General features: G+C 37.2%; 1 protein-coding gene across 5 annotated transcripts in view; it reads right to left on the reverse strand.

Moving 5' to 3' along the window:
* EXOC6 (exocyst complex component 6) overlaps positions 1 to 13,600 on the reverse strand; it is a 1,441,232-nt gene that overhangs the window by 435,391 nt on the left and 992,241 nt on the right. For all 5 annotated transcript variants that reach the window (XM_085606137.1, XM_085606139.1, XM_085606140.1 and 2 more), the window contains one exon: positions 10,679 to 10,820. In XM_085606137.1, the coding sequence (XP_085462263.1) occupies positions 10,679 to 10,820 (142 nt within the window). The remainder of the gene's footprint in view (positions 1 to 10,678; positions 10,821 to 13,600) is intronic.

The following is a 13,600-nucleotide window of genomic DNA, read 5'->3' on the forward strand; positions in this document are numbered from 1 at the left end:
TGATTAGTTAAGGAAGCTAGGTTTTGAAATTTATACTGTGCAGAAGAATAAGTACAATCAGCACGAGTTCACAGTGGGGGCTGGGACAAAGCTAAACAGTCCAGTGTAAATGATTTGCAGGGTGAAGAGGAAGGCAGTAAATGGAGAATAAGGAATGTGACTGGCTAGGACAAAGAAGGTTTATTACTAAAATAGGTTCTGAAAGAAGGATTTTCACAAGTCCACCGCCAAAAAGGGTAACTGTGCAAGACTTAGATGGGTTGCCACAGCAATTAATTCAGGGCCTGTGGTGATTAAGCCAAACTGTCCCTAATTTGAAAACATTTTTCTGGCCTCAAAAGAAACTGGTCGCATCTAAAAGCAACGTTAAGGAAGAAGGAGTTGACAATAGTGGTATTTTAAAAAACATGGGCAAACATAAGTGTGACTACTTGGCATATTATTTAGCAGCTGAAAAGTGCAATTTTGGGCCTCTCATGATATGTGTAGCAGTTACAAAGAAATGTTTAATTCGGAACATTTTCAATGAATATTTGGATTTTATAACAATAGTGGTTGAGGTCCACTCAAATAAGGTAAAATTCTGTACTAATAATAGTGAATGTATATCGACCACCAAATAAAGGCTGTGGTGGAAAAGGCAACAAACTGAGGGACTTAATTGAGAATATCGGATTCAGATATACTACAGCCCCAATATTATCACTGGAGGATCTTAATGTTAAAATCCCATTTATGTAAAACTTGGACGCGGCTCAGCAAGCCTACAAAAAAGGATTAGGTATGCTGAGCCAACTATACAGGGCTAGGAAATCTGATGATGCGGGGAAGAAAATAAAATGGATATGAAAGGAACACAATGTGACAATAACTATCTGGAAAGTACCTGGTGATCAACCCGCTAACAATACTTTTGATAATGGTAGGAAATCCTAACTTATTGAATATGCTGCAATTACATCGGAGGATTTCTAAATAGTTGGGGTCATGGTAGTTGGTGATCAGGCTGGGAGTGATCATAATCTTATAGAATTATGTCTACAATATTATATTAAAAATAGATAAAACTGGGAAAATAGCCAGCATGTTAACTGTAATAATAACGTATCATCTGGTCAACAAAATTCAAGGCACAAAAGTGAAAGGTCAATACATGATCTTCTATTATTGTATATAGTGGTCATAAAGCAAAGGAAGTTATTAAAGACTATGAACAATTTCTATAAAAGCTTAGATTAAGGGCTAGTATAGTTAAGGGGAGGGCCCAATTAGGAGCAACACAAAAACGTAGTGCAATAGAAACAGCAAGAGTGGGATTAAATAGGACTGTTAAGGAGGCCTTCAAAGTGGAGATGACATTGAGGGGTCCAATAAGAAAGCAGTAGAGGAAAAAGTTTAAGAATTAAGCTAGAAGGTTAATGTGGGTGTAAAAAAAGATAGTAAATGGTCAGAGGTAATCATGGCACTACGTACAAAAAGGTCTAAAGTACTCTGGGAATTAATAAGTAAAGTACTTGGAACAAATAAAAACGTGCTAACAAGAGCAGTGGAAAAGAGAAATGGGTTGCTTATATAACAGCGTTGTATACCATTAAAGTAAAAGAATATAGTATGTAACCCAATATTGTTGAAAATCAGGGATATAAGTCTGTAATAAACCTTACACAAGAAGACTTGGTGACAATTGTAAAAGATGTTAAAACTTTAATTAAGGGATTTAAAGGGTCACAAGCACAAAGCACAGATGGTATACCTGCCACAATATAAAGGTTAACTCTAAAGAAATGGGCAAAAGTATTATTGGTGCTTTGTTTAAAGGCAGTCATCATGAAGAACAGAATTCCTGGTTCAAAAAAAGGCAGTATACAGCATCCAATCCATAAAACGGGTGCCCATGGGGATGTGCAAAATGATCGAATGATAACATTGTTAGATGCTACCATTAAGATATATGTCTAACACTTTTTGAAATTTTGTGAAGAATAAGTAGTAGCAGCAAAGATATTCCCCAAAATTTCAGATACGGTTTAGAAAAAAAAAATTCTACAGATGATGGGTGCCTTTTATTAAGACTCCTTGAGGAGAAGTATGCTTTAGTTAAGAGCCAATTACTGTATGTGACATATATTAATCTTTCAACAGCGGATGATACCATTAATCAGTTGCGTCTCTCATGATTTAACAATAAATCTAACTAAAACTAAAGCAATGGTACTTAGAAAAAGCACTAAAGGGATACATTCGAAATGGCGGCTGAATGGGCAACAGATAGACACCGTATATGAATATAAGTATTTGGGAATCATTTTTAGAAACACACTTTCCTTTAAAAATGAAACTCAGAAATGATGCTGCACAGCTGTTGCTGGAGTTTTGGCTTGGCTACATAATTTGTTGAAGTTAGTAAATCTGATTCTATATGGGTGTAAGATTTTAGGGGAAATGGATTTAAAACATGCTGAGCAAATTGAGATGAATACTTGGAAAAGATGGCTCAACATTCCGAAGGGATGAGTGAATTGTGCTTTAAGACTGGACCTTGGTCTGGTGAATATAAAATATAGGTTAAAAATTATTTTTTGTTTGATAAAGATGTACTATGGATGGTTAATCATAAGAATATTGTGGCAAAGGTTGACCCAGGAAGAACTATCAATCCAACAGAGTGCTCTCAGTTTTTGAGAAAGAAATTACTGAAATTATGGTACAAAAGCTCACTATTAAATCAAATTTAAATGAAGGTGAGAGTAAAAAGAATCATAATAATTTGTGTAAAGGTAAATTTACTGGAAAGATAAAACTATACTTAAAAGATGTATGTAAGAGGCAAAAATGTTAGAAGGTAAGTGCTGAAGGTGCGTCTGGGCCAAGTACCTTCCTTCATATTTTGGAAACTTCCAAAGTTTCAAAATATAGCACTATGCTCCTTTTGTATTGAGGGCTGCTATTATAATAAATCCTAAGGTTCATTACACATACTTCTTCATGGTGTGGAGGAGATATTTATTGCTTGTTGTTAAACAAATTAATATTAGATAAGTTACTGAATTTTTAACTTGTATAATTTATTCTGATAATATCTGACCCTGTTAGCATTTGGGGAAAGTTTTCGAAGTAATTATGATGAAATTAGATTGGCTGTACACAACAATAGTAGTGCTATAGGAAGGTGAACAGTTTTCTCCAATGAGCACTAGGATAGGGAAAGCCCAACACTGCCCGTTACATATCCATGTAGTTTACTTTCTGGGGTTTATGAATTATAGTTAAAGGAAGATGTTATGAGCTTAAGATAACAGTTAGGAGTATATCGGTGCCATACATTGTACCCTTGTATATCACTAATTTGTATATTGGCTGTATGTTGCAATATATGTACCAATATTTACAATTATGCTGTTGGATTAGTAATATATTTGCACTATGCACTGCACTTTGTTATAGGACTACTTGCATATTGAATTTAAGCTCTAATATACGTCCAAAATGTTTTTTAAATTGTGTAAATGTAGTAATTGTAAACCATTTTTTGTGTTTTTAATATATGGAGGAGAACAAAAGTTATTGTTTTATAATCTGTATATATTGATAGCATTGTAAATTATTTAATGTTTGTTTTGCATTAACTGGCATAATATGAAACATGAATAAACTTCCACACATATTAAATTCCTGGAAATTCCTTAATAGTAACACTAATAAGTAAAAAAAAAAATCTTGATGAACAACGGCAACCCCTCTGCCACTGCGGTCTAGACGATTATTTCATATTCCATATACAGCTCGAGGCACAAGAGTTATATAGGGCATACAAAAGTCCTTTAAACAGTGGTATAATTGATGCTTACCTATCAAGTGCACATTTAGAAGTGCTGCTTTTAGCTTATTGGCTAAAGAGGTGGTGGTATCACAATGTAATAATGTGTTAGGACATGATGGTATATGCATGGCCTGATTTTTGTGGCTATGGCCATCTTAAGGCTATGCATAGCCTCAGCCTGGCTAGACCCGAATCCACCGGCATTCCAGCAATGGAGGGCCCGTTAGTTAGCAACTTGTAGCCTAGAGGTGGCCATCTATAAAAGGAAAGGGCGCAATAAATGCAATAGAGGTATGATGATATGGGAACCATTGCTGCAATGGATGTACAATTATACTTAGAATAGATAGATGGTAATAAGGAGAAAAGTTTACCAAATAAGAACGGCGACATTCTAGATTTATCCACACCATGTTAAGTATGATCTTAAATGATCCTCACCCTAGTACCTGTCTGAGGTGTTTTGTGGAACTATGCAAATTGTGTCTCTGTTTGAGTATGGGTAAAATGTGGAGGGGTGGGGGACGGGGGCTGGTGTTGGGGGTGGTGTTTGTGTAAAGAGAAACTCAATAAAGATATTTAAAAAAAAAAGGATATGATGGTATAATTACTTACAGTTTTAGAAATCAGTATCAGATCTGTATTGGGCCAGGCTAATAATATCAGACGGTCATATCTAATGGTATTTATTGGATTAGAAATAAAATGACCGGATTCTTTTTATTTTGCAGTTACTCTTACGTATTGTAAATAACCCATCTGAAAAAGAAAATCTGCAGCCATGTTTGGGTAGGCACTACTAACAATGAAGAACGTTGGTACACAATCAGCAGCCTTGCTTCCTATGCTGCAAGAGAAGAAAGCCAGTGAAGACGTTTCAGTCCAGCATTCTGATGCTTCTCAATTCATTATCCATACTGTTTCCACATGTTGCCACAGGAGACAACTTTATGTACATTATCAAAGCCTGATTAACTGATTCATGTGCAAAACCTTATCTTCTAGAAACTGTAACTGGACCATTATCTTAGAAACGAGCATAATTGATTTCACTCCTCAAAATGCTAACTGTCGATCCTACAATTAATTCTAAGCTTTGTCATTCCATCTCTCCTCTACCATCAAAGGATATCGAGTCTGCAGTCAACCTCCAGATTTCTGCTGATTTAGACCATACACAGGCAGGCTTTTGTCCTGGTCAGGGAACCTGTGCTTATTGCTGCATTACAATATCTTTAGATTATTTGTAACACTGCTTCTTTAGTGACCGTGGACCTTTTCACAGGCTTTGACCATACAACTGCTGTCTAGGTTTACAGAAATTGGAATTAGATGCTGTGTTCTTGGTTAGCTAACTTCTTTCCTTGAGGATAGAAATTACTCATCCTCTCTTTTTTCTGTTCCACTTTTAGAGCAGGGTACCTGGGGCCATTCCTTAAACCCAACATTTTTAACACCCACATGAGCCTGCTGGCTACATTCATTAGATTGGGTGTCTTTAACTCTTTTGCTATGCTGTAAAAAAAAAAAGTTAATTCTGAGAATAGATCTGAGCTCATCACAGAAACGTTTTCAACCTTTCACATTTACCATTGTTCAGCGGATGCAAGTTGGTCATCTTCAACTGGACACAGTGTATGACTGCCAAAGGTGAGTGAATCTAAAATAGTAATTTCAAACTAAGCAGAGTCCAATTGCCATCGCTCAGTGGAAGCAAGATAATGATCTCAAACTGAGCGCTAAGAAAAATTATATCCTCATTCTTTGAGGATCCTCTACCCCGTTGGTTGAACACTTAGTGGTCTAAACTCCCAGATTACCAGGATTTCTACTTCTTACTTCCTCTCTCTCTTTCAAATATCCATCGTTGTGTTCCTTTAGATTATTACTCAAGTAGCAATAGGCTCATAACTAGATTATGCCAATGCCATCTCTTTTGCCCTCCCTAAATACCCACTCAATTGGTTACAAATGATCAAAATATGGCAGTCAGGCTTGTGCCGAGTCTCTCACACAGAAAGAACATTCCTGGACATTTGCAAAACCTTACTTAGTTCAAAACCTTATGCGCATGCCATTCACAATTCCGAGTCAATGTTTTTGCACTTTCTCTTTAAACATTACATCCACTTAGAAACCTTATATTGGCTACAGCTCACCTGTTAATCGTTCCCAAAGTGATACAAACCAATAGTGGAGACAGATCTTTTTACGATATTACTGAAAGCGCTTGGTACTCCCTGCCCGTCCACCTGTGTTCTCTCATCAACTATTTGGCCTTTCCTAAGCTGGCACAGTTGCTCTTCTCTCTTGCTATTTCATTGCAATCCCTGAGATTCCTACTGAGGTCTTTGATAGGCTAGATAAATTGCCTTCATTTATTCCCCAACACAAGGAAGTGGTTCTTTTGCAAAATACTCTTATAATCGTGTTGTCTGTCCCCCTCATACATAGGGAGTCAGAGCCATTGATGCTTGCCTACTACTTATCACAGCACTTCATCCTTAACTGTCTTCATGTTGTGTTAATCCATATCTTGTGCATGCACCTCACAAAACTAGACCAGTTAGTCAATATAACTAATACTGCCTACTGGCTTTCATTGTATTATATTGGTGGTAAGAAGGCTGAGTAACTTCATTTTTGTCCTCCAAGAGCCACACACGCTCCAGTTGTTGTTGCATTGATTGTGGCATTTCTGGCTCATCATCAGGCTCGGTTTCCCATTTCTTAACCTTCACCCTCTTACAGGCATAATCATCTCAGTCTTTTTCCGAATCCAGCCTTCACATAACTCAGACAACCATCACAAAATCATACCTCCCTTGAAAAGTCTTCAATCATTCAGTTGGTCCTGGAGACATGTTTTTGATCATTGCGTTGTAGATCTTGATGCAAAGGTCTATCCACCTAGACAAAGTCCTTTTTTGCATCGCCGTACCTTTCTTTGCCCCAGACAACCCAACCTTGGGATGAAGCCGTTGGACAAGGAAATTGATTTTCCCCGAATTGGCGGTAAACCCATCCCACAACTATCATACGCGGATGACACAGTGCTAATGGCAGTGACAGCAAACAGCCTTCAAAAATTGCTTAATGCTTTTACCGATTTTGTGTTGTCACTTGATTTAAAAATCAATTTTATTCAATCTTATACCATGGTGTGTGGACCTATATCGACCAAAACTAGAAACTTTGCTGTAAGGGGCAAAAGAATAGGTAAGCTGAACAATGTTACCTTTTTAGGAAACTTATTTAATAATTTGATGAACTGGGAACCACTTCTAACAGCAAGGGTGCAACATACAAGTAGGGCTGTGGAGGGGCTTTTTCGCTTTGCATTTAAACTAGGCCACAAGCCTGAGAGAGTTAGTTACTCTTTACAAAGCTAACTGTTTGTCTGTGGAAACTTATGTGGCAGGGGTGTGGGATTACCATCATAGCCGCCAACTACAAGTTTTGGAAAACAAATGTATAAAAAGGTTATTGATGACCCCGAAAAAGTGCTCCCACACTGTTCTGTCATCAAGAGTTGGGGTTAGATTTTATAGAGGACAGCTTAGGTATCGACCCTCTGCTCCTGTGGGCTAAAACATTGCTTTCTGATGATTTAACATTCTCAAGGGATGTACTTAAAGATTGTATTAATCTGGATAATGCATTATCGATCCCATGGCTCCGATTCGTAAGAGGTAAACTTCATGAGATAGGCTTGGAGCATCTCTATGATAACCCTGAAAGTATCCCCACAAATGTTAAAGTCATCATCAAAGAGGCACATCACTCTAGAGCCAATAGGAGCTACTCGCAAAAACAGGAAATGGGCCCCTAAAGTTCCTTCCCCGTTCAGCAGCAATTTTATCTAACCTTTACTACTAATGTGCAGATCAGATTTCTCTTAACTAGATTTTCACTTTTGCAATTTGCACTTTTTAGTGGCATTTTCGTGTCAATCAGGGTGGGACGCTAATCTTACACCCTGTCTGTGTGACAATACGGCAGCCCAGAGCACTATGCACTTTATCCTATTTTACCCCCTATATAAAGAGGCAAGGGGTACATTTTTAGTTCCACTTTTAAGGGAAATCCATCCTTGCACATATATTGATGGTTTTAACTTTTTATACTGTTTGTCCCTTCTGTTATCTGCACTGCGATATCTAACTATCTCAAAGTCGCAATGGCTATCAGTAAGCATTATGAGTTGAAAAAGCTGAACAAGAACATTGCCATCTTTTACTGTTTAAGCACATACTGTTGGGATTTCGCGAATCTGTGAAATATTCTGCCCGCCTAAATTATCTTTTTTATGTATTGCATTTTTAATTGTCTGAATTTTATGAACTTTTTCTTCCCTAAATTTGACTGTAACATCTCACAAACGTGTTAACAAATCTTTTAAACTGTAATGTTTTATCTGTAAACGTTTATGGTTCTTGGAACTGAAATAAAGTTATTTCGATTTGATTTAATCTTGAAAAATGTTGATATTTGTATAAACTGATGTGGAGTACATTTGTGGTGTTTTCACTGTTACTGTGTGTGTGTGTGTGCACACAAATACTTTACACATTGCCTCTGGTTTAGCCTGACAGCTCTGTGCCAAGCTACCAGAGGGTGAACACAGATAAACTTTGGTGTGTACTAACTGAGTGTGGGTCACTACTTGGACAGGGTGCATACCTCAGCCAACTAGAAACCCCATTTCTAACAGTAAAAATTCCTGCAGGTCTTTATCTACTCGTGTGGGACATGTATCTTGTTACTATGTACAACACTCTACTTAACATATGCCCGCCAATAAAATAAACATTTTAAAAGAGAGTAAAAGTGAAGAAGCTAAGGGACATGGATGCATAGTATTTATTGCTCTTTCCTTCACACCTCAAAGTCATATTTAAGGGATGAATATTCTTATTTGAAATACTGATGGAAGCATGGAGCCAAGCAGAAGAAAGGACAAACATAACAAACGTAACTGGCAGTTGTAGAAGTGTAAGAATCTGGATAGGCACTCTGCAAACAAATCTCATAAATGTGAAAAAATAAGAAACTACAAGATGTGGTCTAATAAAAATGGGAGTAGCTAGCAAGTTGAGTTCTGTAAACAAAAGAAGAAAAGCGATTAACAATCATGAAACAATGATGTGGAGAGATAAAAAAAACGGAATGGTGCTTATATATGAATATTGCCTTGTGGCATGGCCTGGTCAACTGTGCCTGCACACATAGCTAGCAGGTGAAGCGTGATGTACATCTAAACTTCCTGTTAATAATGAAATCAAGCAAATGCATAGAATTTCATGAAGATGGAAGTGATCTTCTCAACATAAGTAGAACTACAGGAGATGAATACTCTTGCGATTAACACAGATAGATAGGTCCAAGGAGGATTTGGAAGCAGGAAGTAAAAGTGCCACTGATAAGGGAGTTGACCTCGAGGGTGAGAAGAGTGCTCAGCACAATAAGATGCCAAGGCAAGGAACCACTATGATACAAAGGAGATGGACACAGATCTTCAAGCTAATCAGCTGCCGACACACTGCGTCCTACGACTACTCTGATTATTCAGCTGTTGGATCCAGCCATCAGGGAAAGGCAGGCATTGTGTCCCCTACTGCTGTTGTCCTAAGTGTGGATCACTGTTTCAGGTGAGTATTGAGTCAATATTTAACATAAATGAAATTCAGAACCCCCCACAAAGTCCTTCGCACAGTGTAATATGGTTGCATTGCTGCAGTTATGGAATTCTGGAAATCACAGAACCAATTTTGTCCAATCATAGCACCTGGGGACTCTTAGAAGAGCATAGGGGTGTTGTCCAGCTGGCTGAATAATAATGGTACAAAACTATATGCATACTGAAGCACAACCATGCTGATTTATACTCCACACTTCACTGTTGCTGGCATCACCTTCAAGATCTGTTGCATTGTCTTTAAGGCAGTGGTATCAAAAACACAACCCTCCAATGAAGACCAAATTAAGTTCTCAGATAGCCAGCATAAGGCACAGCAAGCCTTGACATCACCAAGAGACAGCTCAGGATGTAAAGAAGGATAGGACAAGAAGATATGGAACCTCCTGCAATGCTCCAATGATTTGGAAGAGCCTACCAGCACAGATCTGACTAGATCAGGCTCTTCAAAGAGCACCATATCAAAAAGATGCAACACCTACTAGACTCCAAACAACTGACATTGTTTGTTGAGTGATCCCTCTAACTGTAACCTCAATGAATAATGATACCTCCTTAGCCTGTACAGTGCTCAATTGCTTTACAACTATGTTTGCCAGACAAATCACCAGCATACATACATATATGAAACACAATCTATATGTGTTCCATTTTGTTAGACTTTTTTAGGATCCAATTTTTAACATGAGAATCTCATTTATGGCAATGCGACTCTATGTAATGAGGTTTCTGTACGCGGATTTTTGCAGCTAACAAAAAAGAGGTTACTGAAAAAACTTCAGTCTCTAATAAAAAAAGTTACTCTTTCTAAGCACATTCCCCTATGTTAACACATATGCAATATAAGTATGACCTGATTGAGATTTCGGCGGACAGGTTACTCCGTCACAATGGTGATGGATCAGTCCGCAGAAATATAAATCCCATAGGATATAATGGGATTTATATTTTGGCAGACGGAGTAACCTGTCCGCCAAAATTTTAATCAGGCCATATTTCTTCCACTTCAAGCATAAGGGACATGATTTTCAGTCTGCATAATAATGCTAAGTAAATTAAATGTTCTTACCAAGGAATTGAAATTGCAAGCACAAGATCACACAGTAAAGGCCAATAAAATATAAGCTGCAATTTTGAAGACATATTTTGATATTACATACATTCACATTGTATGACGTCCAAGTTGAATTGCTGTATGGCTCCCATGCTTATCTGTTTTAAGTCACTGTCCAGCAGCATCTGCGTCAGGGATGTAGAAAGATGTTTGCAGGCCGACATGCAGGCTGTCTGAGCAACTTTACCCTGTTGAATAAACATAGAACAGACCAGTAACAAACTTTGCTGAAATGTACTGTGTGAAGTGATTTAAGAGAATTTGACCTTCAGCTTTTGCATGATATGTATAAATAGGGCCACTCTTTGCACTACCAGTATGTACAATTGCACATTACACCATTCACAGTTGGCTATCATCTATTTCAAGACCACAACTATCATTAAACATGCACCAAAAAAAGCGTTCTCCCTATGGTCACAAAGTTATATCAAATGGGCTGGAAAACACATAACCTCTAGTACCTGGATTGCTCAGATCTATAATCTTCACAAAGGGCAACTTGACGGACAAAACTTTTTAATAAACGTTAAGGGTGGCCAATGTATAAACACAAATATGAACATCATATGATAAGATAATTTTCACTGTGTATTTTGTAACTAACATTATTTCTAACACTTAAATGATAAATGCTTTTAAAAGAATAAAGGGCCAGATGTACTAACATCTGGTTGCAAACTTGGACCAGTATTTTTGTGTGCAGGAAAGATTTTTAAGAACCGACCTCTGTACTAACAGGTGGTTTCTTGAAAATCAGAATCGTAGTGGGTCGGATCTGATCTACCGCATGAAGTTTAACGAGGTCAGTAGGTTTCTAGTGCCTCATTCCCTTTTGTGAATGGGTTTCCACCCCAAATTGGGGGTCGATACCTTTTCAACGGGTTTACGAAAGCTATTTCAGTCGTAAGCCGTTAAGACATATTAATAGGAATCACTATTTGCAAGGGACGCATACAACACCTCTTCCCAGTATCCATTTTTTATCTATTTCTAAACCCATTTAAGAAGTCAGTACAACGTTACAAAATTCTTAAATGAGTTTAGTACATTGTAAAAAACATTTTTTCGGTTGCAAACTCAGAATCACAGTGTTTGTGATGGAAAAACTGCTTTTTATATCGCGCTCAAATGTTTTTCTCTCAAAAATGTCAAAGACAGTGCAGGCATCATGAATATACTACCCGTACCAGCATACTAGGCATTAGAGTCAAAAAATCAAACTTAAAAGTCGTTATGCACCCTTCTTTCAGAATCCATTTTTTTTTATAGTGTTTAATACTGACACTAAGTCTAAATGTCTCAAAGAAGGGAGGCTGGTATTAAGACATGGACTTCTGAAGCACAGTTGACAACTTTGCCACTAGACTACAGATACTTTCATAATAAAGATATGTCTGCTGTGAATCCTACATAGCTGACAGTCATTATAGAACCAAAAAGTAATCATTTGTTTCTCCTTACTAAACGTATTTAAGTACAGAAGAAAAGTTTTAAAGATGTAGCTTTAAAAGGTCAGGGGAAACAATCTACTTAAAGAGCAGTCAGCAGTTACTGGATGAGTAAATGCTATCATAATTCTAGCGACTTAGAAAGTTGTAAAATGGCAATTTGTTCTCTAGAAAATCTGTTACTAGAAGTTAAAATGCAGAGCTAAAATAAACTTTGATGTCTATTTTACTTCAGTAAGTTTATCTTCGAAAGTTTGCTATTTTAAGGGTAAAGAGCGAAAGAGCGATGGAACCTATTTCATATTTTGACAAAACTGCTCGGCATTGCTGTGCAACAAAGAGAGTGGAGTGTTAAACATAGTTTTTGCCGTTGCACAAAGTTTAGGAAAAACTTCTATAATTAGGTACGTTTTTATAAAAATGTATGGCACAATTAGCAGCATTTCAGAATGCTAAAAAAAAAGCTACCAACATGTAAACTTGATAAAGAGCCCTTAAATCAAATAGGAGGATGTAATCACGTGCAATCCAATGTACATGCAGTTCATTGTATACTAAATGATTACTTACGGCAGTAACAGTGGACGATGCATGTCCTTCTGCATTGCTTGATTTGAAACATTTATTTGGGTGACACATGACAGGAAGTACTTAACACACTCAAAATAGCACTCAGATAGGACTTGCTAAGTCTTGTAATATCTCTTTCTTGTTCATTTTGTTCGAACGTTGAACTACACATTGATTGGTTAATGGGTTCAACGTTGAACAAGCTGTAAGAGAAAGCCTTCACTTTAAGACCCAAGGAGCAGCGAGAAACCTCATAGCTGAAATGAGATGTTAGTCTCTTAATTGAAAACGTCAGAAGGCAAGTGAGAGGAAATAACATATTTGACAAGAACAGATGAGCTGCTGGCAAGGAATGCAAAAGACAATACAAAAACAGCATGCTCAAAATCCCCCCAACACAATGGTAATTACAGTGGGAGATGTGGCTTGATTCCCCAAGCAAAACCATATCAATATGAATGGAGAAGGACCAAAAAAAAAAAAAAAGAAATCAATGGGCTACAGTTCATTTAATTACAATGTGATAGGTCTGAGATACTTAATGGAAATGTCATTTTGATGTAATGGAACAACCTGTGCATTTAAGGTTAATGTACTGATCCATCAAGTCAGCTCCATATACTATTTATTCTGCCATGCTAATTAAATAATAGTAGACGTGGATTGATTGGTTGTCATAAAAAAGTAACATTCAATTTATTATAAACATGAGGATATTAATTTTTTATATATGGGAGATATCATTGTGCATTATGCATTTCTAGCCAATGACTAAGTGGCGTTCATTAATAGTGGAGGAGCAGACTAGAATGAGAACAATACAAACATAGATGGCATGAACCATTCTGTCAGAGACCAGTAATATAAATGTTCTTAAAATATGCACAATTGATAGCACATCTTAAAAAATGCCTTGAACTCGGCGAGGGCAACCTTTTTTAAGATGC

This window comes from Triturus cristatus, chromosome 1_2 (genome assembly GCF_964204655.1).
Source record: "Triturus cristatus chromosome 1_2, aTriCri1.1, whole genome shotgun sequence".
Lineage (NCBI taxonomy): Eukaryota > Metazoa > Chordata > Amphibia > Caudata > Salamandridae > Triturus > Triturus cristatus.